Source organism: Galeopterus variegatus, unplaced genomic scaffold (genome assembly GCF_000696425.1).
Source record: "Galeopterus variegatus unplaced genomic scaffold, G_variegatus-3.0.2 Scaffold2083, whole genome shotgun sequence".
NCBI classification, from domain to species: Eukaryota; Metazoa; Chordata; class Mammalia; order Dermoptera; family Cynocephalidae; genus Galeopterus; species Galeopterus variegatus.
Genome location: NW_007728194.1, coordinates 105,730 through 130,874, shown reverse-complemented (window position 1 = coordinate 130,874; position 25,145 = coordinate 105,730). Strand labels below are relative to the sequence as shown.

Sequence of the window (25,145 nt, the reverse complement as noted above, 5' to 3'; positions counted from 1 at the left end):
AAAAGAGCTAAATAAGCATTTCTCTAAGGAAGATATACAAATGGCCAATAGACATATGAAAAAATGCTCAACATCACTCAGTATTCGGGAAATGCAAATCAAAGCACACTGAGATACCATCTCACCCCAGTTAGGATGGCTAAAATACAAAAGACTCTGAACGGTAAATGCTGTAGAGGTTGTGGAGGAAAATGAACTCTCATACATTGTTGGTGGGACTGCAAAATGGTGCAGCCTCTATGGAAAATGGTATGGAGGTTCCTCAAACAATTGCAGATAGATCTACCATATGACCCAGCTATCCCACTGCTGGAAATATACCCAGAGGAATGGAAATCATCAAGTCGAAGGTATACCTGTTCCCCGCTGTTCATTGTAGCACTCTTTACAATAGCTAAGAGTTGGAACCAGCCCAAATGTCCATCATCAGATGAGTGGATACAGAAAATGTGGTATATTTACACAATGGAATACTACTCAGGTATAAAAAAGAATGAAATACTGCCATTTGCAACGACATGGATGGGCCTAGAGAGAATTATATTGAAACAAACCAGGAACAGAAAGAGAAATATCACATGTTCTCACTTATTTGTGGGAGCTAAAAATAAACACATACACACACACACACACAAAACAAAAAAACAAAACAAGCCTATACACTGGGGAAGAGACTGCCTCTTCAGCAAATGGTGCTGGGAGAAACTGGATAGCGATAACACACACACACAAAACAAAAAAACAAAAAAAACAAATAAAAACAGGTGGGTGAGGGGGAAGAAGACATAACAATTGCAATTCTTTGAAATTGATACAACAAGCAAACAGAAAGGACATTGTTGGGAGGGAGGGGGGAGAAGGAGGAGGCACGGAGGTTTCGGTAATGGGCCACAATAATCAACCACATTGTAAAAGAAAAAGAAATTTAAAAAAAAGAAAGGAAAAAAAAAGACAGAATATAACAAATGCTGGCAAGGATGCAGAGAAAGAGGAACTCTTACACATGGTTGGTTGGAAAGCAAATTAGTACAACCATTATGGAAAACAGTATGGGGGATCCTCAAAAAACTACAAATAGAACTACCTTATGATCCAGCAATCCCACTACTAGGTTATATATCCAAAGGAAAGGAAATCAGAATATTGAAGAAATATTTGTACTCCCATGTTTGCTGTAGCACTATTCACAACAGCGAAGAATGCAATCAACCCAAGTGTCCATCAACAGATGAACAGATAAAGAAAATGTGGTATATATACACAATGGAATACTATTCAGCCATAAAGAAGAATGGAATCTTGCCATTCACAACAACATGGATAAGCCCACAGGATATTATGTTAAGTGAAGTAAGCCTGGAACAGAAAAAGAAATACTCCATGTTCTCACTCATATGTGGAAGCTAAGAAAGTTGATCACACAGAAGTAGAGAGTAGAATGATGGTTACCAGGAGCTAGAAAGGGGCAGAATAGGGGGGATAGTGAGGGGCTGGTTAACAGATACAAGAGAACAGCTAGATAAGAGGAATAGTACTTAGTGTCCTATAGCACTTTACAGTGATTTTAATGAACAACAATTTATTTTACAGTGTCACCTAGCTAAAAGAGAGGATTTTGAATGTTTTCAACACAAAGAAACAAAAAATGTTTGAGGTAATGGAAAAAATAAATTAGTGGTTGCCAGGGTTTCAGGGGATGAGAGAGGGAGGGAGGAATAGGTGGAGCACAGAGGATTTTGGGGGGCAGTAAACAGCAAACTATTCTGTATGATACTGTAATGGTGTGTACATGACATTATTCATTTGGCAAAACCCATAGAATTGTACAACACAAAGAGGAAACTGTAATATAAAATTAAGTTAATAATAATAATATATCAATATTGATTCATAATTGTTACAAATGTACCCTATTAATATAACATCAATAATAGGAGAAACTACATATGCGGTGGGGGAAGGTATGGGAACTATCTGTATTTTCTGCTCGATTTCCCTGAAAAACTAAAACTGCTACAAAAGTAAAGAAGAAAATTAGCTTCAATTCATCCATCCATACACCCAATAAATTATGTAAAGGATGGACTAATGTGGTAATATACATTTACCTGCACTTAATGGAATGTACATGAAAACTAAAAATCATGCCAAACTATATTTTAGGTATCAAACAAATAGGTTATGGACCATAAAAAAGAAGCAAAATGTGATAAACATTGTACTGCTATTAACATACAGACACACAAATAAAACTGTTTACCTCTTTGGTATGTTAAATTACTCATGTATCATGCTTCTAAACTAGTAACAATGATAGTTTTATTTTCTAGAGCTTTCTCCCCCTCTTATATATTGTGCAAAATTAAATTTGCACATAGTTTTCGACTGTAATTTTCAGAATTCAGAATAGAACATAGAGAATTCTTACATCCTTAATTCTCCAAATAAAAAATACTGGTTACCAAAATATTATACCTAATGCATATAATCTAGGCACAGTGCAATCAAAAGATATGTGCAAGGAACAGTATTGCCTATAAAGCCTCATGTTTTTAGGGTTTTTTTTTTAACTATTTATCTCTATATATTCTATACATATATCAATTCTTTCTCCATCATTCAAGGCCTATTTTATTTTGAATGAAGAAAGAGGTATTAAACCATACTTTATTTTTCAGACTGAACAGAAAAAGATAAATTGGAACCTCCACTGAGAACTATATCCTAACTGATTTTAATGTACTAAGCAATTTTGTGCTATTGATATACAGTAACATATTTTCCTTACAGATATATTCCACTAACTTTCCAGGATATATACTTTTTTTTTTTTGCAGTAACATATTTTCCTTACAGATATATTCCACTAACTTTCCAGGATATATACTTTTTTTTTAAAAAAAATTACAAATAGGCTTCTAGATATTTTTACCTAAGCTATCCTTTCTTTTTATTGCATTTTTAAAGATAATTGTAAATTCACATGCAATTATAAGAATTAATACAGAGAAATCCTCTATACACCTTGCTCAGTTTCTGATAATGGTAACATTTTGGAAAACTATAGTATAATATCACAACCATATACTCACATTGATACAATCCAACCTATCTTATTCAGATTTTTCCAGTTTTTTGGTGTACTCAATTTGTCTGCCTATGTATTAATTCTATGCAATTGTATCACCTGTAAAGGCTCATGTATCCACCAACAGTCAAGAGAATGGACAGTTTCTGCACAAGGATACCTGTGCTGCCCTTTTATAGCTACTACCATCTAACCGCCCTCTCCTTGCCACCACCAAATCCATAAGCTCTAGCAATGATTAATTTGTCCCCCTGTCCTAAAATGTTGTCACATCAAAAACGTTATATAAATGGAATCATACAGTGTGTAATCTTTTGGGACTGACTTTTCACTCAGCATAATTCCTTGGATATTCATTCAAGTTTTTGTGTGTATCTAGTTCTTTTTATTGCTGAGTAGTATTACATGGTTTGTATGTACCACAGTTTGTTAAACCATTCACTTGTTGAAGCAAGTCTGGGCTGATTCCAATTTCTGAATATTAAAAATAAAGGTGCGATGAACATTCATGTATAAGTTTTTGTGTGAACATAAGTTTTCATTTCTCTGAGATAAAAAACCAAGAGCAGTTTCTGGGGTTTATGGTAACTGCACATTCAGTTTCATAAGAAACTGCCTGTAACATTTCACATTCCCACCAGCAATGTATAAGTGATCCAGTTTCTCCACACTGTCAACAGCTTTTCATACAGTCAATTTTAGCCATTCTAGTAGGGGGAGAGTAATATCTACATTGTGGTTTGAACTTGCATTTCCCTTAATGCTAGTGGTGTTGAACATCTTTTCTGTATTTATTTGACATATTTGTTTATTGTCAAATTGGATTGTTTTGGGTTTTTTACCTCATGTGTTTTGAGAGTTCTTTATATATTTTAAATACAAGTCCTTTGTCAGACACATGGTTTGCAATATGTCCTCCCAGTCTGTAGCTTCTCTTTTCAACCTCCTCACGAGTTTTCAGAGAGTAAATGTTTTTTATTCTGATGAAGTCCAACTTGTCAAGTTTTCCTTTTGTGGACTGTACTTTTGGTATCAAACATAGCACTGGATCTGGAAGATTTTCTCCTGTATCTTCTACAAGTTTCATAGTTTCACATTTAAATCTATGATCTGTTTTGAGCTAATTTTTATCTAAGGTGTGAGGTTTAAGTCAAGGCTCATTTTTGTGATAAGGATGTGCAATTGTTCCAGCACTATTTGTTAAAAACACCATGCTTCCTCCACTGAATTGCTTTTGTGTCCTTGTCAAAAATCAGTTGGCAACACCAAGGTCTCGGGTTTGATCTCCAACCAGCGAGAAAAAAATTTTAAATGAAAATCAGTTGGGCATATTTGTGTGGATCTGTTAGTGGGTTTTCTATTCTTTTCCACTGATCTATTTATCTGTCCCTCTGCCAATACCACACAGTCCTGACTACTGTAGCTATACAATAAGTCTTTTTATTGCTAAATAGTATTGGATTCCAAATCGGGTAGATTGATTCCTCCTACTTCATTCTTCTTTCTCAGGATTACTTTAGCTATTCTAGTTCCTTTGCCTTCCATATAAATTTTAGAATGAGCTTGCGTATGTGCTCAAAAAACCTCACTGGACTTTGATAGGAACTGCATTAAAACTACATAAGAACTGACATCTTTACTATGCTGAAACTTCCAATCAATGGGTAAGTATGTCCCTCCATTTATGTAAAACTCTTTTCAGTTTTGTAGTTTTCAGCATATAGGTCAAGTACATGTTTTATCGATTTACACCTAAGCCTTTTTTTGGCATAAGTATAAATAGTATTGTACTTTAAATTTCACTTTCCACATGTTCACTGCCAGTATCTTGAAATACAATTGATTTTTGTATATTTATTGTACATCCTGCCACCTTCGTAAACGCACTTAGTTGAGGCTTTTTTTTTTTTTTTGTAGTTTTTTTTTTTTTTTTTTTTTTTTTGTAGATGCCTTGGGACTTTCTACATAGACAATCATGTAACCTAAAAATAGGGACAATTTTATTTCTTCCTTTAACTGATATGTCTTTTATTGCCTCTCTTGACTTATTGTGTTGGCTAGGATTTCAAGTACTATGTTAAGTAAAAGTTAGTGAGGGCAGACATCCTTGCCTAGAAAACCTTGACATGTTCTAAGGGGAAAGCATTCAGTCTTTCATCAGGAAATATGATGTTACAGCTGTAGGTATTTTGAATATGTTTTTTTATTAGGTTGAGGAAATTATCTTCTATTCCTAGTTTCCTGAGTTATTATCATGAGTAGATACTGAATTTTGTCAGATGCTTTTTCTGAATCAATTGACATGATCATGTGAACTTTTCTTCCTTTGCCTGTTAATTTGGAAGATTACACTCATTGATTTTTGAATATTGACCAGCCATGAATCCCTGAAATGAATCCTACTTGGTCATGGTGTATAATTCTTTCTATATATAGCTTAATTCCATTTGCTAATATTTTGGTAAGAATTTCTTCATCTAATGCATGGGGGGTATTGATCTTTTCTTAAAAAAAACCAAACTGTCTTTGTCTGGTTTAGTGTCAGGATAAGAATAGCTTCATAAGATAAATTGGAAAGGATTCCCTGCTCTTATTTTTCTTTAAAAAAGATTGGGTAGAATCAGTGTTCATTGTTCTTAAAATGTTTGGTACGACATCCAATGAAACAATCCAGACTTGGACATTTCCTTTTCAAGGGGTTTTTGATTATGAATTTAATGACCTTAACAGTTACAGGGCTATTCAAATGATCTAATTCACATCGGATAAGGTAGTTTGTGCTTTTCAAGGAATTGGTTCATTTTATACGTTCTCAAAATTATGTGTGCAGGCTTGTTGTATTTCCTTATTATCCTTTTGATACATGCAAGATCTGCAATGATATACTTTTCATTCCTGATATTAGAAATTTTTGCCTTCACTTTTTCTCTGTCAATCTTGCTATATAGATTTGTCAATTTTATTGATCTTTCCAAAGAATCAGCTCTTTGCTTACTTGACTTTCTCTACTGTTTTCCCATTTTCAATTTCACTAATTTCTGTTATTTTCTTTATTATGTCCTTCCTTTGACATACTTAGGGTTTCTTTTGCTCTTCTATTTCCAAGTTAGGTGGAAGCTTAGAGTGTTGATTTGAAACTTTTCCTCTTTTTTAATGTAAATGTTTAATGCTGTAATTTCTTTCTCAGCATTGCTTTAGGTGTGTCTCAAAAAATCTGATATGTTAATACTTGCATTAAGTTCAAAGTATTTTTTTTAGATTTATCTAGAGTTTTGCTCTTTCACCCATGGACTACTTAGAAATGTTGATTTTCCAAGTGCTTGGCAATTTTCCTGTTTTCTTTCTGTTATTGGCTTCTAATTTGATTTTATTGCTGTTGAAAATCACACACTGTATTATTTTCTTTGCAATTTGCTGAGCTTTGTTTTACAGCCCAGGGTATGGTCTATCCTGGCATATATTTCATTGGCACTTGAAAAGAATGTGTACTTTACTGTTGAGTGGAGCATTTAATATATGTCAATCAGATCTTGCTGGCTGATGATGTTGAGTTCTATATCTTTGCTATTTCTGTCTAGTTGTTCTACCTACAAATTGGTGAAAGAGGGGTATTGAAATCTCCAATTATAGTCGAAATTGTCTATTTCTCCTTTCAGTTCTGACAGTTTTTGCTTCATATATTTTGCAGCTCTGTTATCTGGTACATACAGATTTAAGATTGGTATATTCTTAGTGGACTGACCCTTTTATCATTATATAATGCCACTCTCTATCTCTGGTAATTTTCTTTGCTCTTAAATCTTCTTTATCTAATATTAATATGACCATTCCTGATTTATTATGATTAATGTTTGCATGACCTATCATTTTCCATCCTTTTACTTTCAACCTGCCTATGCCAATACACAGTAGTCCCCTTTATCTGTGAGGAATACATTCCAAGCCCCCCAGTGGATGCCTGAAACTGTGGATAATACAAAAGCCTAAATACACTATGTTTTTTCCTATATATACACATCTATGATAAAGTTCAATTTATAAATTAGGCACAACAAGATATAAAGAAAAATAACTAATAATAAAATAGAACAATTATAACAATATACTGTAATGAAAGTTATGTAAATGTGGTCTCTCTCCCTCTCTCTGTCTCTCAAAATATCTTACTGTACTGTAGTCACGCTTCTTCTTATGATGTGAGATGATAAAATGCATATGTGATGAGATGAAGTGAGGAGAATGACGTACATGTAAATGTGGTCTCTCTCCCTCTCTCTGTCTCTCAAAATATCTTACTGTACTGTAGTCACCCTTCTTCTTATGATGTGAGATGATAAAATGCATATGTGATGAGATGAAGTGAGGAGAATGACGTACGCCCTGTGACCTATGTAGCATTAGGCTACTATTAAGAACCAATTTAAAACTTATAAATTGTTTATTTATGGAATTTTCCATTTAATATTTTCAGACCACAGTTGACTGCAGGTAACTGAAACTGTAAAAACTGAAACTGCAGATGAGGGGAAACTACTGGATTTGAAGGGACTTTCTTACAGATCGTATACTATTGGGTCTTCTTTTTTTTTTTTTAAACATACTATGCTGATCTCTGGTTTTTAGTTCGTATATTTAAATCATTTAGATGTAAGTCTGCCATATTATGTTTTAGGGTTTTGTCTGTTTTCAGTTTTTCATTTCTTGCCATCCTGTAGGTTACTTAAACTTTTTTTGAATTCTATTTTATCTAGTGTTTTTGAGATTATCTCTTTTTCAGTGGTTACTCTGGGTACTACATTATATACATAGAACTTAGCAATCTACTTGTACCATTCTTTTATCAGTTTGAGAGTAGAAACCTTACTTCCCTTTATGTCTTTATAGCCTCTCTCACTTAGGATTGTCTTCAATATTTCCCCCACATACAGTTAGAACCACATCAGACAGTGTTGTAATTTTGGTTCAATCATCAAACATAATTTAGAAAACTCAGGAAGAGAAGGAAAGCCTGCTGTATTTATCCATATGTTTGTTTACCTTGTTCTTTCTTCCTTATGTTCCAAGATGCCTTCTTCTTACCATTTCCTTTCTGCTGAGGGAACTTTCTTTAATCATTTTTTTAAGGATAGGTCTGCTGGTGACATATTCTCTCAGTATTCTATCATTCTAGAATGTCTTGATTTCCTCTTCATTCCTGAAGAATATTTTCACTGGGTATAAGATGCTAATGACATTTCTTTTCTTTCAACACTTGAAAAACTGTTCCATTTCCTTCCAGTCTCCATAGCTTTTTGAGAAATCTGTTTGTGTGAAATCATAGTTCTTTTCAGCTATAAGAAAGGTATCTTTTCTCTCTTGCTGCTTTTAAGATATTTTCTTTGTGTTTAGTTTTCAGAAGTTCGGCTATAATTGGACTTCACGTAGAGTTCTTTTGGCTTACTTTGTTTGGGGTTTATTCAGCTTCTCGGATCTGTAGAATTACGCCTTTGACAAATTCAGGAAGTTTTCAGCCATTATTTCTCTGAGTACTTTTTTAGCCCTGCTTTCTTTTTCTTCTCCTTCCAGGACTCCAAACATATAAGTGTTAGATCGTTTGTTACAGTCCCTTAAGTCCCTGACGACTTTTTTATTTTCAATCTATCTTCTCTCTGCTCTTTACATTGGGAAATATCTATTGTTCTATCTTCAAATTCATTGATTCTTTCTACTGTCTCCATTCAAACTCCATTGAGTTTTTCATTTGGTTGTTACATTTTTCAGTTCTAAATTTCTATTTCTTTTTATCTGCTATTTCTTCCCTGAGACTTTTATTTTCTAACCCTTTAAACCTAAGGACCTTTATTACACTGGGGTGAGGGGAGCAGAGGGTGAGAAGAATGGGGCAGAGAGAGGCTCTTGAGTAGAAGAGGTGGAGAATGAACAGTTTATCAGACTGGGGTGGCAGTAATTACCTGGAGAGACATTTCTCTCCCTAGTACCCCAGCTCCCATTGTCAGTTAATTTTAACATCTCTGTCATTTTGTGTTTGTGTCTACTGATCTCCTTTACTAACTTAAATTGAGACTTTCCAGGTTCTTAGTATGCAGAGTAATTTTTGACTGCAACCTGGACACTTTGGGTATTATGAAATTTTGGACCCATTTAAATCTTCTGGTTTAGCTATCTTCCTTTGCCACTGCTCCACCTGGGGAAGGGGCCCCTGCCTTATTACTGCCGGGTGGGATTAGAAGTTCAGGTTTCCTACTTAGCCTCTGCTCACACTGGAGGGGGACAGGGCTCCTCGTTACTGCTGGGAAGGGGTGGGAATCCTGGCTGCTCAGTAGGCCTCTGCTGACACCACACTGACTGTAAGGGGTAGGAATCTCTCATTACTGCCCAGCCCCTGGCCTCCACTGACACCACAGGTGGGAGGCAGCTGGCCTTGTTACCCCTGGGAGGTGGTAAAAGTCCTGATTCTCCAGTAGGCCTCCTCTGACATCACTCCATTGAGGAGGGGAAGGAACATCTCATTACTGTCAGGTGGGGGTGAAAGTCCAGGCTCCCAAAGAGGTCTCTAATGACAATGAACCAGGGGAATGGGGAATGGTGGTAGGGAGGTTTGTTACTGCCCAGCAGGGATGAAATCCTGGATCCCTACTCAGGCTTCTCTGAAACCACCCTAGTGGGGTGTCAAGGATCCTTGTTATATAACATTATGAGGGTGAAAGTCTAGGCTCCCCACTCAGCCTTGGCTGGCATGAGTTGAGGTGAGGCCACAATCTTTGTGGTATTTGGCGAGAGCAGAGCATTTATTGTCTAAAAGTTTTTTTGACTTGCTAGGCTGCCCCTTTCCTGGTCCTTTGCCTAGAGAGAGCAGGCTTTTTCTAGTCTGTACCCATTGCTGTTTCCAGGTTGTCAGCTTCTTCAGGTTCAAGTCTGGGATATATTAGGCAAAAAGAAAACCCAGGGAACTCACCACCATGTCATTCTTTGGGTGCTGAGGTCCCTAGTCTGTATGCCTTCTTTCCACCTTTCAGTCTTCTTATGTTTATTTTATATATAATATTCAAGGTTTTCAGGTGTTTTAGAGGAAGGAATAGGGCAATGTACATCTACTCCATCTTCCTGAAAGCAGAAGTTCCCAGTTTTTAAACTGGTACCCACTACGTCCAACCATACAAATTCCTGGAAAAATGAGGAAATCTGTGGAAGAGATTTTTCTTTATGTGATGCTTACGTATTTGGACAAATTTGGACCACTCCTTCACCCAAATGAGTTATGTGGCAGAACCTGCCATATAAGAATTCCAAACGGCCTGTTAATTCAGAGTAGGACTTATAAGATTCTGTAAACTAAATACTTGAAATGCTTTTGATTTCATAAAAACTTACTAATTTAACAACTTTTCATTCAAAACTTTAAAACAATCACTAAACTATGTTTGCTTAGAGAACAAAAGTCTTTTACATAATCTGATTTCTCCAAAGGTACTACATGGAACTATGTAGCTAAACCCAATTTCAGACTTTTGAACACATTCTGTCATAATGCAAAGGTATTTAAATGTACTTATCTAATAATGGAATAAAAGTATCCTAAAAGAATATGGCCTAGAACAGTGTCTGCCAGAGTAGGCACTAAATATGTATGCTGTATGACAAAAAGAAAGTGTCTAAAATTTAACTGTTAAATAGAAAAGCACTTCCCTGGATAATGTCAAACATATGAGGCTACATCACTTTAATTTATACAATATGCTCTCATAATTAACCAAAAAATTATATTTCTAATTTCTATGTATTACAAGAATGTACTTAAAACTATCTCTTTATAATAATACATTTTCAAGTGTGCCTGTCAATAAACAGATTCAAGGTTAGTTTGATTAAGAAATTCAGGGATATTGGTTTTATAGAGACAGCTCTAATCAGTGAATATAGAAGGTTCTAAGTGCCTAAGAAATCATTAAGAAAAAAAATTTTTTGAACTAATACAAGTAATTCTTTAGCTGATATTCACTTTTCAGGATTAATAATAAAATATGTAAAATAATAGAAAATTGTGACACATATTTTAGCATTCTCACTCCACCTCAATATCCCAAGGATATAAACAGGAATTTAACAAAGTAGAGATATTCCTTATACCACCTAATCTAATGCAGAGCTTCCTACAATGTTTTCCTCAGAATCCTATTGTCCTTTGAGTTATTAACAGATATCTCACATAGAAAGAAAATGCTAGGTTAAACACATTTAAACAAATTTCTATCCTACAGAAATCGTTGGGGCATTTAAAATAAAATACACACTACGATCTTCCCAGAGGATTATAGTTAGTTTCTCAGATTTATTTAATCAAAGAAGCCTTCCCCAGAACATCTGTTAAATTGTATTAGAGACTAGTATTGGACATAACTCAATCTGAGAGATTCAGAATGGCAAAAGAGCCCTTAAATATTGATTCCCTACTTGGCCAGGAAAAATGATCAGAAATTTAACAAATACCAGTTATAATAATTCAAAATAATTTGATAAACAAAATATTATGATGAAATACTTTCTTTTTTTAATTGTAGGAGACTCCTAGTACTCATTATAAAAATAATCTATAAATCATGCTAAAAAACAACCATGGAAATTAATTATAGATGTTATTATGATTAATAAGGTGAGTGTTAATTTCACTCATACTTTAATCTTAAATATTATTTTCAAGTTAATTTTTTTGAGCATAAAGATAAAACTGCTCCAGAAATCAGATGTTTTAGGAGAAAGTTAATAAAAAAAACTTTAATTTTAACAGAACTTCACACTTAATTGTTTAAAATTAAACATAAGGTTAATCTGACTGTATACACATATCCATAATATCGTGGCTCACTGACAGAACATGCAATAATCACAACACATAATCATCAATGTTCTGTTTATGTGCATGTATGTATTTTTGTGTGTGTGTGTGTGTGTGTGTGTGTGTGTATCTAACAAGGGTACTTCAAAAAGTTCATGAAAAAATAGTTAAAAGGATAATATGAATTTTTCCATGAACTTTTTGAAGCACCCTCCAATAAGACAATAATACCAGATTCCACTAAAAAAGGTAGGAAAACAAATTTTAAGAGAGTCCAATTAAAATTAAGGCCACATTTTAATAGTCACTGGAATGAATGATTTTATAATGCTTCTTTTTAACTAGATTTTTACAATCCATATTTATACCAAATTATTTTTAAAACATGTACAATTAACAAAATACACAATGGCAAGCAGTGATATAAAACTAATTTTAGATACTGTATGATGATACCTGTGGATTAGAAAGCATAGGTTATAGGTTTTGAGTTCAGAAAACAGCTAGAAATCACTTACCTCTAACTAAAGTTCTCTGAAGGTAGTATCCTCCTTAGAACCCCTATCTTGGGTAGTTTCACCTGCTGTAATTTCCCTCAAGAGATTCCAGCAAAGTCTAGGAAGTTTTAAGTTCCTTTCTGCAAGCCCTATTAGTGCATGTGTATTATAAATCTGCTCCCACACTGCTTTCTAGCTGTAACTTCTAATTCCCACTGAACCACCACCACCACCATTTTTGTAACAATGAAAAATATTAACTTTGAAGAATTTCATTTACAAATGTGATATTGCTCATTTCTTCAAAACCATTCTATGTCTATAATGTACTTAAGAGAGTGACAGGATATCAGTAGGTGAATAAATAATGACAAAGATTTAGCTAAGTAATTATATTTACTGACTACTCAAACATAAGATTTAAACATAACAACACAAATAAAACTAGCTTCCTCAAAATTCAATTAACACACTTAAAAAAAAAACTAAATTGAATGTATATGTGAAAAGTCTTTCATAAAAAAATACTTTAATAGACAAAATAGAAAAAATAGTCTTATATCACTTGGGACTACCAAATATTTCCTTATTATATTCTACCAGAGAAATGTCAATATTTAAAAACTAGTTAGCAAATCAGTCATTGAAAGACAAGTGTTAATAATTTTTCAATAATTTTTCACGGGCTGGCCCGGTGGCTCACTGGAGAGTGCGCCGCTTGGAAGCGCGGCGGTGTTCCCGCCGAGGGTTCGGATCCCATGTGGAGACCGGTTCCCACTCACTGGCTGAGCGCGGTGCGGGTGCAACACCGAGGGTTGCGATCCCGTTGCCGGTCCCCGGTACAGGCGCGACACCAAGGGTTGCGATCCCGTTACCGGTCAGTAAAAAAAAAAAAATACAAAAAGGAAAAAAAAATAATAATAATAATAATTTTTCAGTATGTTACCTCCAACTGACAAAATAAAGTAAAAGTTTAAAACTTAGTAAATAAAATAAACAAAACAAAAATGACAAAAAATCATCCAAATCAAAGACAATTTAATATCCTTAGAATGGCAGTTTATAAAGAGTACTATAAAACATTTAACAAAATTCTTCAAATATATTCAGGGAGTAGACTATGAAAAATAGTGCAGGAAAGGAGAATTGATCTTACACTATCCAGAAAAGGTCATTTACTTAGATGTTTGCTTTGGGTTCCCACTGATTGATTCCTTAACTTCTTGCTGATTATTTCCTGATGGCCATATGAAAGTAGGGGAAAAAAAGCAAAAGGAATCAATCATCCTGGAGGCCAGAGGACTAAACCATACTCATAGCACTATTTTAGAAGATACAGTATGGAGTAACTTTAAAAAGACTGATTTTAGCTACTAGCCATTATTACTTTGATAACAGCATAAATAAAACTCAAACAACGACATGATGAAATTCTACTTTTTTTAGATGTCTTATTTAGTTTTAAAAGTTTCCCCTGGCACATAACAGGTTTAAATAAATGTTTCTGAACACTATAATTTAAAATATCAACCTAAATCTTTCCATGACTTTCCTTTTATGTAAGTAAAGACACACGTATAGGTAAAATACAATAAAAAAATTATAAAAAAGCAATTAAGAAATGGATGACAAAAGGAGGAATGAGAAAATCTTAGATAAATCCTCCACTTAGATACTCAGTATATGAATAATTAAGGTGATTGTAGTTTTGAGTCTTTAAATAATCTATGCTTATACAATGTATTTTTTAAATTAAATATACAGAATAGGAATGCTTCTTTTAAAAATATGGTTTTTGTTTATCATAAAAACCAGAGGTTATTTTTCCAATTTTAAAAGTGTATAGAGTCCGCAAAACAAAAGTATTCTCCAATGCAAAAAATGGTCACAAAAATAGCTTTATAAATTAGATTGTTTAGAGGCAAAAAAAGATAAAGGTAAAATCAGCTGATCACCTACCAGAAAGAATAAACACTGAGCCATGAGGCAGTACATTTACATTCACCTTCCTTCTTATACATGCACTATTAGGACTCGCTGAAGGGTCAAAAATCTCTAGATCTTGCTAGTTTAAACGCAGGAATCACTAATAACCCAAGAAGGTGTATCTAAGATGATACTTACGCCTTACAAGAGATTATACCATTATGCTATTACGTATTCTGTGAAAGGATACACAAGCAGTCAGCTGAAAGGTACACACCACACTAGCAAATGCTTGGCTGGACCCATAAGGTCGGATGACCAATGGAATATCAAGATATGTGTCGATTCTCCAGCCCTCATAACCACATTCGAGACACCTCACGTAGTCCTTCAGCTTGCCTTGATATAGCTCATTTATAAGATCAGCCTAAAATATAAGAACATTTACATTTTTAAAATTGTTCCTTAAAAGTAGTTTTAAAAATACGTGAAACACAATTCATGCTTTTTAGAATGGGTTACAAAAAAATATTGATTTTTACTGGTAAAGTCTCAGAAAGCTTTAGTATAAGATTTACCTAAAATTTTATAGAAAAAAATCAAGGCCTGACAAAAATCACTCTTTGCCTTTCAACCCTGTGATCCTCTACCACTAGACCCAGTATAAACCCTCCCCTGCACTAAGCCCCATCCAGTTTAATCTTACTCCTCATCTCAATGATGCATCTACTGTTCTTCACACTCCTAACCTGCTTCTCCATCCACTGGATAAGAATAATTAAGAATAATAAATTACATTGGTCAGATTAATTGAGGATCTTAAATGTCAAAAGCATATGACTATACTTCATTGGTCAAAATGAAGGTAATTCTTGATGAATACACTTTATAATGTGTAACAGTTTATAAGACATATAATTCACTTAGTAAATACCTGAAAATACTGTTCAAAAGTCATAAAAGTCAAAACCAAATACAGTTTGGCATCACTTAACAATGAGGGTATGTTCTGAGAAAAGAGTTAGGCGATTTCATTGTTGTGGGAACATCATAAAGGGTACTTACACACACCTAGACAGTATAACTTATTACACACTTAGACTATATAGTATAGTTTATTGCTCTGACCATCATCATATAAGTGGTCCATTGTTGACCAAAACGTCGTTATGTGGCGCGTAATTGTGTGTTTATATATATATCCATATATGTGTGTGTATATATACATATGCATACTATGAATTATATAAATATATATTTATCAATTACATGATTTTTTAGAGCTGAAAGAAACCTTTTAGATCATACAGCCCAACTTCCTCATTTTAAAGATGAGGAAATTGAAGTCTAGGGTGGTTTAATAAGGATGTTATGACTCAGTTAATGGCCAAATGAGAACATAGTACTTTCAATTCCCCATTCAGTACTTTAATGGACTGAATGCCCAAGTTTTAAAACATTCAACAGAATAAAAGTCACATTAAGGTAATAAATGATTTACTAGAAAACAGTCCCCTCAAGACTTACCTGTTCTGTTTGCTTCCACTTCTGTTCCAAAGCATCAAACATGACTCTGCACAGTTCTTGTACATCATGCTGTTGCCAAGCTATTTTAAGATAAAATTTAATTTAAAATAGCAATAAACTTAGAGTAATGAAACATTAATTTTTGTTTAAAAACAAATAGGCAAAAACATGGAAAAGTCTGCTTTAAATAATGCCAAATTTTAAAAAAACACAAAAATATACATTACAGTCATGAAAAGGTAATCACAAGGAAAAGAATCAAGAGATCTCAGCATTTATAAATAATATATGCTCTGTGGTGCTACAATATCTATTTTGTTATTTTTCACTGTAAAGTTAAAAATGAGTTAGAAAAATCTAAGACAACAAACTTTAAAATTTTTAGTTTTAAGCACATAAAAATAGGGTATAACCAAGCTTATTTTATAAGAAAATTTTAATTGATCAAAAATTTAGCTCTCAGAGCTTAAATTTTAAAAAAGAAGTTACTTTTAAATTCGAACAAAAAGCAATGAAAAGACGTAAAGTTAATTAAGTTGTTAATACATGTAATGTGTTTGTAATATTACTATCTCCCGGAATTCCTCTGAATATTAGAAATACTTATTACAAGAGAATTAGTACCCTCACTACTATCCCATCCAAAGCTCCTTGTAACATCTGTGGTTTCAATCGCTCTCTTTTTGCTGGTTTGTAGTAAAACAAAAAGCCTTTGAAGTTGATATGGGATACTTGTCACTGGATCTTCTTCAGATTCTTCAAATTCCCACCTATTAAAATGAAATGTTTGAAAATTATTTATAAAATAATTTTATTCTTTAAAAGCTTAATTAATATCAAAATCATGGTAATGTAAGATCTTAATTCTGGGAGCTATACAGAGTTAGAGAATTAACTGAAACTAATAATATCTAATGAAATGTTAGCCTTTCTCTAATTCATAAATTCAGAACTCTAGACTTTAATAAGAAAAGCCATAAGGCAGCAGCAGTTCTCAAGACTGAAAAGCAAAGCTCTTTGAAAAGAAATTGCTGAATCTGGTCCTAGTTTTTAATTCATAAAAAATAGAGGGAACAGAAGAACAATATTAAGTAACACTATGGCATTCAACCATCAAAACCCAAACTGGAAAATTTTAGGACAAATGACATCAGTTTTCAATACATATAATTTCAGGGAATAAAGTGCAAGGGGGAAAAAGACGGAAGGGGATTAAAAAGAGATTAAATAGTTTAAGAACCCTACCAATAAAATGCAATGTATGGATCTTGTTTGGATCCTGACTTGAACAAGTTGCTTAAAAAAATTATGGGACAACCAGGGAAATCTCAACACTGACCTGAGACATAATTTGCAGACACAATATGATGAGGATGGGTTTCCAAATAATCAGGGTGGAGGGTTATAAGTTAAAAAAAAAAAAAGACTGATCATGAGTTGATAACATTCAAAGCTGGGTAGTGGGTACAGAGGAATTCATTATACTATTCCTCTATTTTTGAATGTTTGAAATTTTCCATAATAAAAGCTTTTTACAAGAGAATGTAAGTAAGTAAATAAAATAATCTGGGTAAGATTTTTACTGTCACAAATTTATAATAAGCAGTCTTCTAGCCCTAGCTACAGGGACTGTCTCAATAACAAGTGAATTCCCAACTTAAGATCTCATGGCAAAAGATAATTCTATATTCAATAAAACATCAAAGACAAAATATTAAGTAAGGATAATATTAATAATATTCTATATCTTAAGTTAGCAATAAGATTACTCTATTATTACTTTCCACTTCCTTACTTTTTAGTTTCAAAAGGAGGCGTGAGCATTAATTCTTCTCTGCTAGTTTACAAACTCAGTTAAAAGGCTTATTTTTCTTTTGGATATGGCCCTCTGTTAAAGTGTTCGATACTTTTCTTACTGTAAGATTTAAAAGTCACAGCTCTGTGATCTTGCCCCTCCACACTGGCACTACCTTCTGCCTTGCAGACATCAATGGAACACACTTTTTTCTTCCCAAGTCTTCCCTGCAAACACCTCACTCAATATCCCAACATCTGCTTTAACCCTCCCCTCTTCTATACCCAATTCCCAGCTCTCTGTTTTTTTGTTTTTTGTTTTTTTTGGTTATCCTCAATAGAAGCTACTTATACTTGACATTATGGGATCTAAAATTCTCTCAGTAGCTGTGAGGAATCAATGAAATTAAAATAAGAGATGCCTGAATTTCTTGCAAGGGAAATTCACTAGTAGGGAGGAGTTACTATAATATAAAACTGAATTCTCATCTGTCCTTTAGTCCTGGTACAAATACAAATCTTGCTGGTACTTGCCATTACTCCAGTCACCTAAGTTAGAAACTTTGGTGCCATACTTGATTCTTCCCTTTCCTTTACTCCTAAATAGAGTTTGTCATTAAGTTGTATCAATTTTCAATCTTAAATATCATAACTACTGCCACCATCATCATTCTGACTCTAATCTATCCATGTCTCCTCCAGGGCTCCCTGTTTTTCAAAACAATCCTGCACACTGCACTACATAAACTTTCCTAAAACAATGTATTTATCACAGTTTTTACATGCCTCCAACTTAAGATCAAAAATCAAAGCCTTAAGTTCTCTGTTGGCTACTACACAAATGCGGAAAATAAACAAAACCATACCCTTTCATTCTAGTGCTACTCTGTGTGTAGTCCACTGAGGTTCTCAGTTCTACATTAAGAAACATCATCAGTGCCCTCAGGCTTTGTCTCCCCACCTGCTATACAAACTTCATTCTATTCTCACAATCTCCAAGACATATGGCCTTCCTCTTTGACCTTATGTATCACTACTCTTCCTCACTCACTGGACTCCAGTCACAATAGATTTCTTTTGTTCCTCAAAGGCCTTTCAACTTGAAGCTTCTTATGTCTGAAGTGCTCTTCCCCCAGATCTTTACAGGGCTAGCTTCAGTGAAGTCTATTCACATGGTATTTCCTCAAAGAGGTCCTTCTGATTACCTACCTAAATCTATGACCTAATCCTACCCTACATCCTGACAGTTAACTCTTTCCACATTACTCTGCTTTATTTTTGTCATGGCATACATGACTATGTAAAATGAGCTTATTTATCTAGACTTTTCTAAGGAAGCTCTAAAAGAGAGACTTTTTCTTATTCGCCACTGTAATTCTGGGCCTAAAGGAACGCTTGGCACACAGTGAGTGTCCTATACGTGTTTGCCCTGGCTATGATCTAATTTTCTCCACATTGCTGCAATTTACAGACCATTTTCAGGTCCTGGGACCTCCATTCCTATGCAGTATTTGCCAAAACAGGCACATCATTCTGGACTATTCATCCTGTCCTAGTTTTGAGGGCAGGTTCCAGACTCCATCTATTAACCTCATCTTCCAGTACTCTGACAAAACTCTGGTTATGCTGATCTCCTGGAGGCCTCTGCAACACATTATATTTACTGACATCAGCTACAGAACAGGCAGAATAGAGTAGAGGAATCTGTCATCTACTGGGTACCACTTCTAGCAGTGTGGCTTCAGGCAAAGTACTTAAACTCTGTACCTTCAGTTACCTCTTTTGCAAAGTGAGGATAATAATAGCAAATTATTTCTACAGTTACTGTGAGAATTAAGCAAGTCTAGTGCTCAGAACAGTGCCTGATATAATAACTAATATTTAGGTAGCACTACTGTTATTCACTATATGCTAGTGTCTAGCATATAAACACTACTGGGCAACAAATACTAAATAAAAAACATGTCAACTTTTAAAAGTAAATTCAGATGACAGGCTTATAGATGAATAAAATGATGATATAATGTTGTTTGAGCAATATAAACAATAATACTTAAAGTCCCAAAACTAATTTAAATACATATTTAAAGTAATTTCAAAGATGTTATTCGAAAGTTACACACAAAAAGGCAAAAAAATTAGTTTACTCACACTTTAAAATATCTTTAAAAAATAAAAGAATTATATCTTAAAGAAAATATACAAAGCAAAGGTGTGTGAAATGTATTATAATAAAACACTCATAAAAATAAATGCCTGACTTTAGGGTTTATTAAATATGGACTTCCTCCATAGAGCATTTTAAAGTACCTGATGTATATAGTCTTTTTAAAAACACACATGCATACAAACAAAACAAACTGTATTTTTTTAATTAGAAATAAAGTTGCAAGTTAAAAAAAAATAACTTTGAATTCTTAATTGAGAGGTGGAGGGAAAAGAGAGTATGGGTTACAAATTCAGATTCTCTCAAAAGCAGATAAGCTTCTTCATAAGGGTGTTAAAGCTATAAGCTAGGAAAGCCTAAATTTACCCTATGCCTAAATCTTATCAATTTTGTCTTTTTGCTGTCTATGCACTTCTGGTTCTCTCTCCCCATACATTTTTCATATGTCAGTCTCTCACAAGATCCTGGTTCTTATATAAAATTCAAGAAATTACGTCTCATGAGGTGAGAAATGCCTCCAAACTTTACACATAAGTGCAAAAAGGTAAATTAAATATTAGCTAAAAACTATATTTTCATTCTTAAATCAGTTTTATTTATAGAATTTTTTTGAATACTCACTTATATAATGCATTCCTAAATTCAGGAGTCATAAAAAGTGTTTGCAATAAGCTATTCAAATAGCAAGTCATTGCTTGGTTTACTAATCCCACATATCCTTTAAAGAGAAAATACAAATATACATAAATTAGCATTTAGATAAAAACATAAAAAAAAGAACACAATAAGAATTTAATACATAGTAAAGATTCAGAGGTTAAGATTACTCAGTTGGAAATTATTTCAATTTTTTCAATAGAGTCTAAGAAAGATCCCTTTCTAACATGTGCACTATGTAAACCTTGTTTCTTAGAAAGTCAGGATATCTTGTTACAGATATGTCCAAAGATACACATGGATATGACATGGCATTTAATAAAATGTTAAGAGTAATATATTTAATATAGTATGTTTTACTGGCATAAAAATAAACTTTTCTCCTCAAACCTAAAAACTGTGGATTAAAATGGAAAAGTATGAACATACCATACATATCCGACAGACAGCACCAAACCAGTTATACCCGTCATCAAGCTCTATAAACCAATTTCTCCCAAGAATTAATAACACATGATAGATAAATTCATTATATGTAAACTCACAAAAGCTGAGACTCCAAATAAAGTGACTTCTCTATTTTTAAGAAGCCCACCAAGAATGAAATTCTACAGACCAGCATACTACACTAAGAGTGATACAGATTCATACCATCTGCATTTATGATTCCAAGAGATCAAGTAGCTATTTGCCTTTCACTTGTACTAAGGTTCAAGCTTTATCTCTTATTCCTTTCATCTTGATTTTAAGAACACTGTTTGTATGTGCTTATATATTTTACTCTACACATTGTTACATAATTATAAACTGCTTCAATTCTTTACCACTCCCCATCTGAGTTATTTTCATAGCACTGAGTCCTTAATCCACATGATAGCCTTTATCTCACTGTTCTTTAATTACCTATTTACTTATGTCTTCCCCATCAGCCACTTAAAACTCTATATTAAAATACTATTTAATAGCATTGAAAAATGCTCCTCATATGGTATTAAGTGGAAAATATAGATTAAAAAATCTGCTCATAACATTTCCTCATTTTCTTAAACATATACATATAGAGGAAAGATAAGCAAAATCACTAAAAGTAGTTTCTTCTAGTAGTACTGTCAGTGATTTTCATTCTTTTCATTTTACAGTATGTCAGTGACACGTATTACATTTGTACAATCAAAGAAAAAACATTTTTTAAAAAGTATCTCTTAGTCTTAAGGAATTTACAGGTATCAGACAGCCACAGGAAGTTGAACTTAGTACACAGCAGAGAGTAAATACTTGTTGCATAAAGGACTAAATCAGTTGTCAGAACACATGGCAAATATCTCCAGAATCCCAATTTGTTAAAACTGGAACTTTCTCAAAGTGTTTCAACTATCTCAGAATAATCTAAGGTGCTTACATGAAACAAAATGCAAAATTTCCAGCCTATTCCAGAGCAGCTACATCAGCATTTTGGAAAGGAATGCCTTAGAACCTACATTTTTAACAAGTACCTCCAAATGATTTTTAAAGAAATAGAAATTTAAAAATCACTACTCTAGACAGTGCAATGGATAGCAGTCTTATTATCTCCTATTATCTTATATAAAAGATAATGTTGCATTTATTCAGAGTTCTATTGATATAAATTATCCTAAATACCACCCATGACCAGCTTTTACTTTTATTTCCAGAACAAACAAACCATTAAGCCTGCACAATGATTAGCTATAAAGAAATTATTCTAAGTTCTAATTATAAAATTTATTAAACGGATGATTACAGATCACATTAAAACAAAATCTGCAATGTAACTCCATAGGTTTTCTTTCTATACTAGGTATTTGTAATATTTAAAATTGTCTCTATTTTGAAGTTCTGAGAGTAAAAGTTCTAAAGCCATACGTAGCTTCTCTGAACCCGTTTCCATTTCTTTCAAAATGAGAAATACTCTACTGCAAAGGTTTGTTGTAAGATAAAATGAAATGTAAAAATATCTAGATTACATTCATTAGACAATTAACCAATCTTATATATAAATGTACTTCAAAAAGTTCAGGAAATAACAGAATATTAAAAGATAATACAATCTTTCCATGAACTTTTTGAAATATCCTTGTAAAAATAAACAAACCTTTGCATAAATAAACCTATTTCACTAGCTCAGTAAATTGAAAAAATTCAAAAATCTAGGCTTAATCATGTTCAGAAAAAAGTTAAAAGGTTTTTTGAATAGCATGATTTATTTCAAACATATGACTAGATTAAATTAAAAGATAACACAATAGAATCAATAAAATAACCACGGCCATCTGCTTTAAAATAAAAGTATATATTCCCCATAGCCTATTCTAATCCAAAAGTAGATAACTCAGACTTTCCTTTGAGGACGTCAACTTAAAAAATTTAAGGTTACAGTCAAAATAGAAAATTAATAAAAAGAAAACCTTACTTCAAAATGCAATATTCAATATTTTTTACATTACTAAATAGTAGAAGTAACAATACAGTAAAATCAGCAATGGGCTGACAGAAAAAGGAAACCATATTCTTGTTCTAACTTTGCTACTGTTAGTTAGCGATCTTGCTCTGGGTCTTAGTTTTCTTATCCATAAAATTAGGGGATTAGGCTCAAAATCTCTAGGATTACTCTGGGTATAATGCCCTTTGATTTTATAAAAATACAACAAAATATTAACAACAATAAATCTTACCAGTTTCTGATTTATTCAAAATAGATGAATAGGAATAGGTTTGGCTCACATAATCACTGGTAGAGCCCACAGAACCTTCTCTTGGAAGTGGACCTATAAACCTGTCGTGAACACTGTCATCCACGGCACTGGAATCCTCCTAAAATGCAACATAATCAATATTTACTAAACAGCAAATGTTGCTGAAACAATTGAAAGAAGACCTATTAATTGCTGAGGCAATATAAAAAAGATGTAGCATTACTACCACTATCACCACTAAGGCATACAAAGACAGTACACAAAGGAGTGTATACTCTCACCATTTCCTATAGGAAGGTTTGAAAGATGCCTGACATAAAACACTCTGGAGAGGTGCTCATGCCCCACTTCCAAAGTGCTTACTTTCTAAATTTTCTCTAATTCTCTTTCAAATTTTCTGTTTACGTGAGAAAAGGAGATTTTTTTATACTAATAAGTTAAAAGTACCATTATGAACTCCTCAATGAAAGAGGCTATCATTCATTTTTACATCATTCTTGCCAGTTAGGCCTGGCAGATTAAGCCTGCATAATGAGTAGGGATATTCAATAATTGTTGGATGAGATGTACGGTTTTCCTACTGTCTTGAACAGGAAATTTCCTATTAATGAGGAAAATGTTGAAAAGCATTAAGGGACATAAAAATAGCACAAGCAATTAAGACAGAGCTGAAGAATTACTATGCATTTTAAAACATGAATCCCTGAATTGTGAATCCAGAGTTCCCTAAACAAGTAATTTTGACTTTAGTGTCACTCTGACTAATCAAAATCTTCTCATGATGTCAAAAAAATAAACGATGAGGGCTGATTTTAAAACATGAATCCCTGAATTGTGAATCCAGAGTTCCCTAAACAAGTAATTTTGACTTCAGTGTCACTCTGACTAATCAAAATCTTCTCATGATGTCAAAAAAATAAACGATGAGGGCCGAGCCCATGGCGCACTCGGGAGAGTGCGGCGCTGGGAGCGCAGCAGCACTCCCGTCGCGGGTTCGGATCCTATATAGGGATCTTTCCTATATAGGGCCGGCGCTCACTGGCTGAGTGCGGTGCGGTCGGTCTCAAAAAAGGACAAAAAAAAAAAAGAAGAAAGAAAACTGGTCATTTCTAAGTGCACGCAAGATGTTTTTTCAGCAAATTTCTTCTCAGATATTCTAGGAATGAATCTTAAAAGAGATTTACGGGATGAAATCTCACCAGTGTTGAAGACACTGGTCTGCTTACAACCAACCAGCCCTACTGTTGGCACCAAGAAATCTTATTAACAGTAGGTTTCCTGAAGTGGGCAGAAGTTTGAGTTAAGATGTAACAGTGTTGCTCTAAGGATAGAAATGTCAAAAAACCCGATCACATTTCATTTCTGGTGTAACAAAGCATGAAGCATGTAGAACACTGATAAGTACTGTGGTACACTTAGGAATCAAAAGCACAGTATCAATGGTCAGCAAAAAGTGACTCAGCCTCTCAGCAAACACCACCTTCATTACTTTTTGTTTTTATAAAGTATCATTAACACCTTCAGGATACATATGATGGAAATTAATCTAGAATATTTTACTGCTTCAAACTGGTTGCTTCTATAAATAATGAATTAGAAATGTATTATTTCTAAGACAAACACATATTCCACCTAACCATTTTCCATAAAGCACATCCTTATTTTCATTTTTTTACTTTATTACATATAGAATAACTATACTTAATAGAAAAACTCCATAGAGCTTACATTTAGAAAAAAAAAGTTAATAATTCATTGAGACTTCATTATATCACCCAAATATTTCCCCTCCTATGTCAACACAGGTACATTCTGTAAGTGTGCAGAAGTCAAAAATTCCCACTTTTGCCCAAAGTTAAGTTTATGGTCCTGGCAATAAGCCTTCATGAGCACCAATAAAAAATCTTCTGGCTGCTGTTACAATTTCTGTGCAAACTTGGCA

At 33.6% G+C, this 25,145-nt stretch overlaps 1 protein-coding gene across 1 annotated transcript in view; it reads right to left on the bottom strand.

The window, feature by feature from the left end:
• USP47 (ubiquitin specific peptidase 47) overlaps window positions 1-25,145 on the bottom strand; it is a 121,192-nt gene that overhangs the window by 48,026 nt on the left and 48,021 nt on the right. The window contains exons 4-8 of the mRNA XM_008580414.1: window positions 23,183-23,321; window positions 20,454-20,550; window positions 16,496-16,641; window positions 15,872-15,951; window positions 14,622-14,771 (exon numbers count right to left, since the gene is read on the bottom strand). Of these exons, the coding sequence (XP_008578636.1) occupies window positions 14,622-14,771; window positions 15,872-15,951; window positions 16,496-16,641; window positions 20,454-20,550; window positions 23,183-23,321 (612 nt within the window). The remainder of the gene's footprint in view (window positions 1-14,621; window positions 14,772-15,871; window positions 15,952-16,495; window positions 16,642-20,453; window positions 20,551-23,182; window positions 23,322-25,145) is intronic.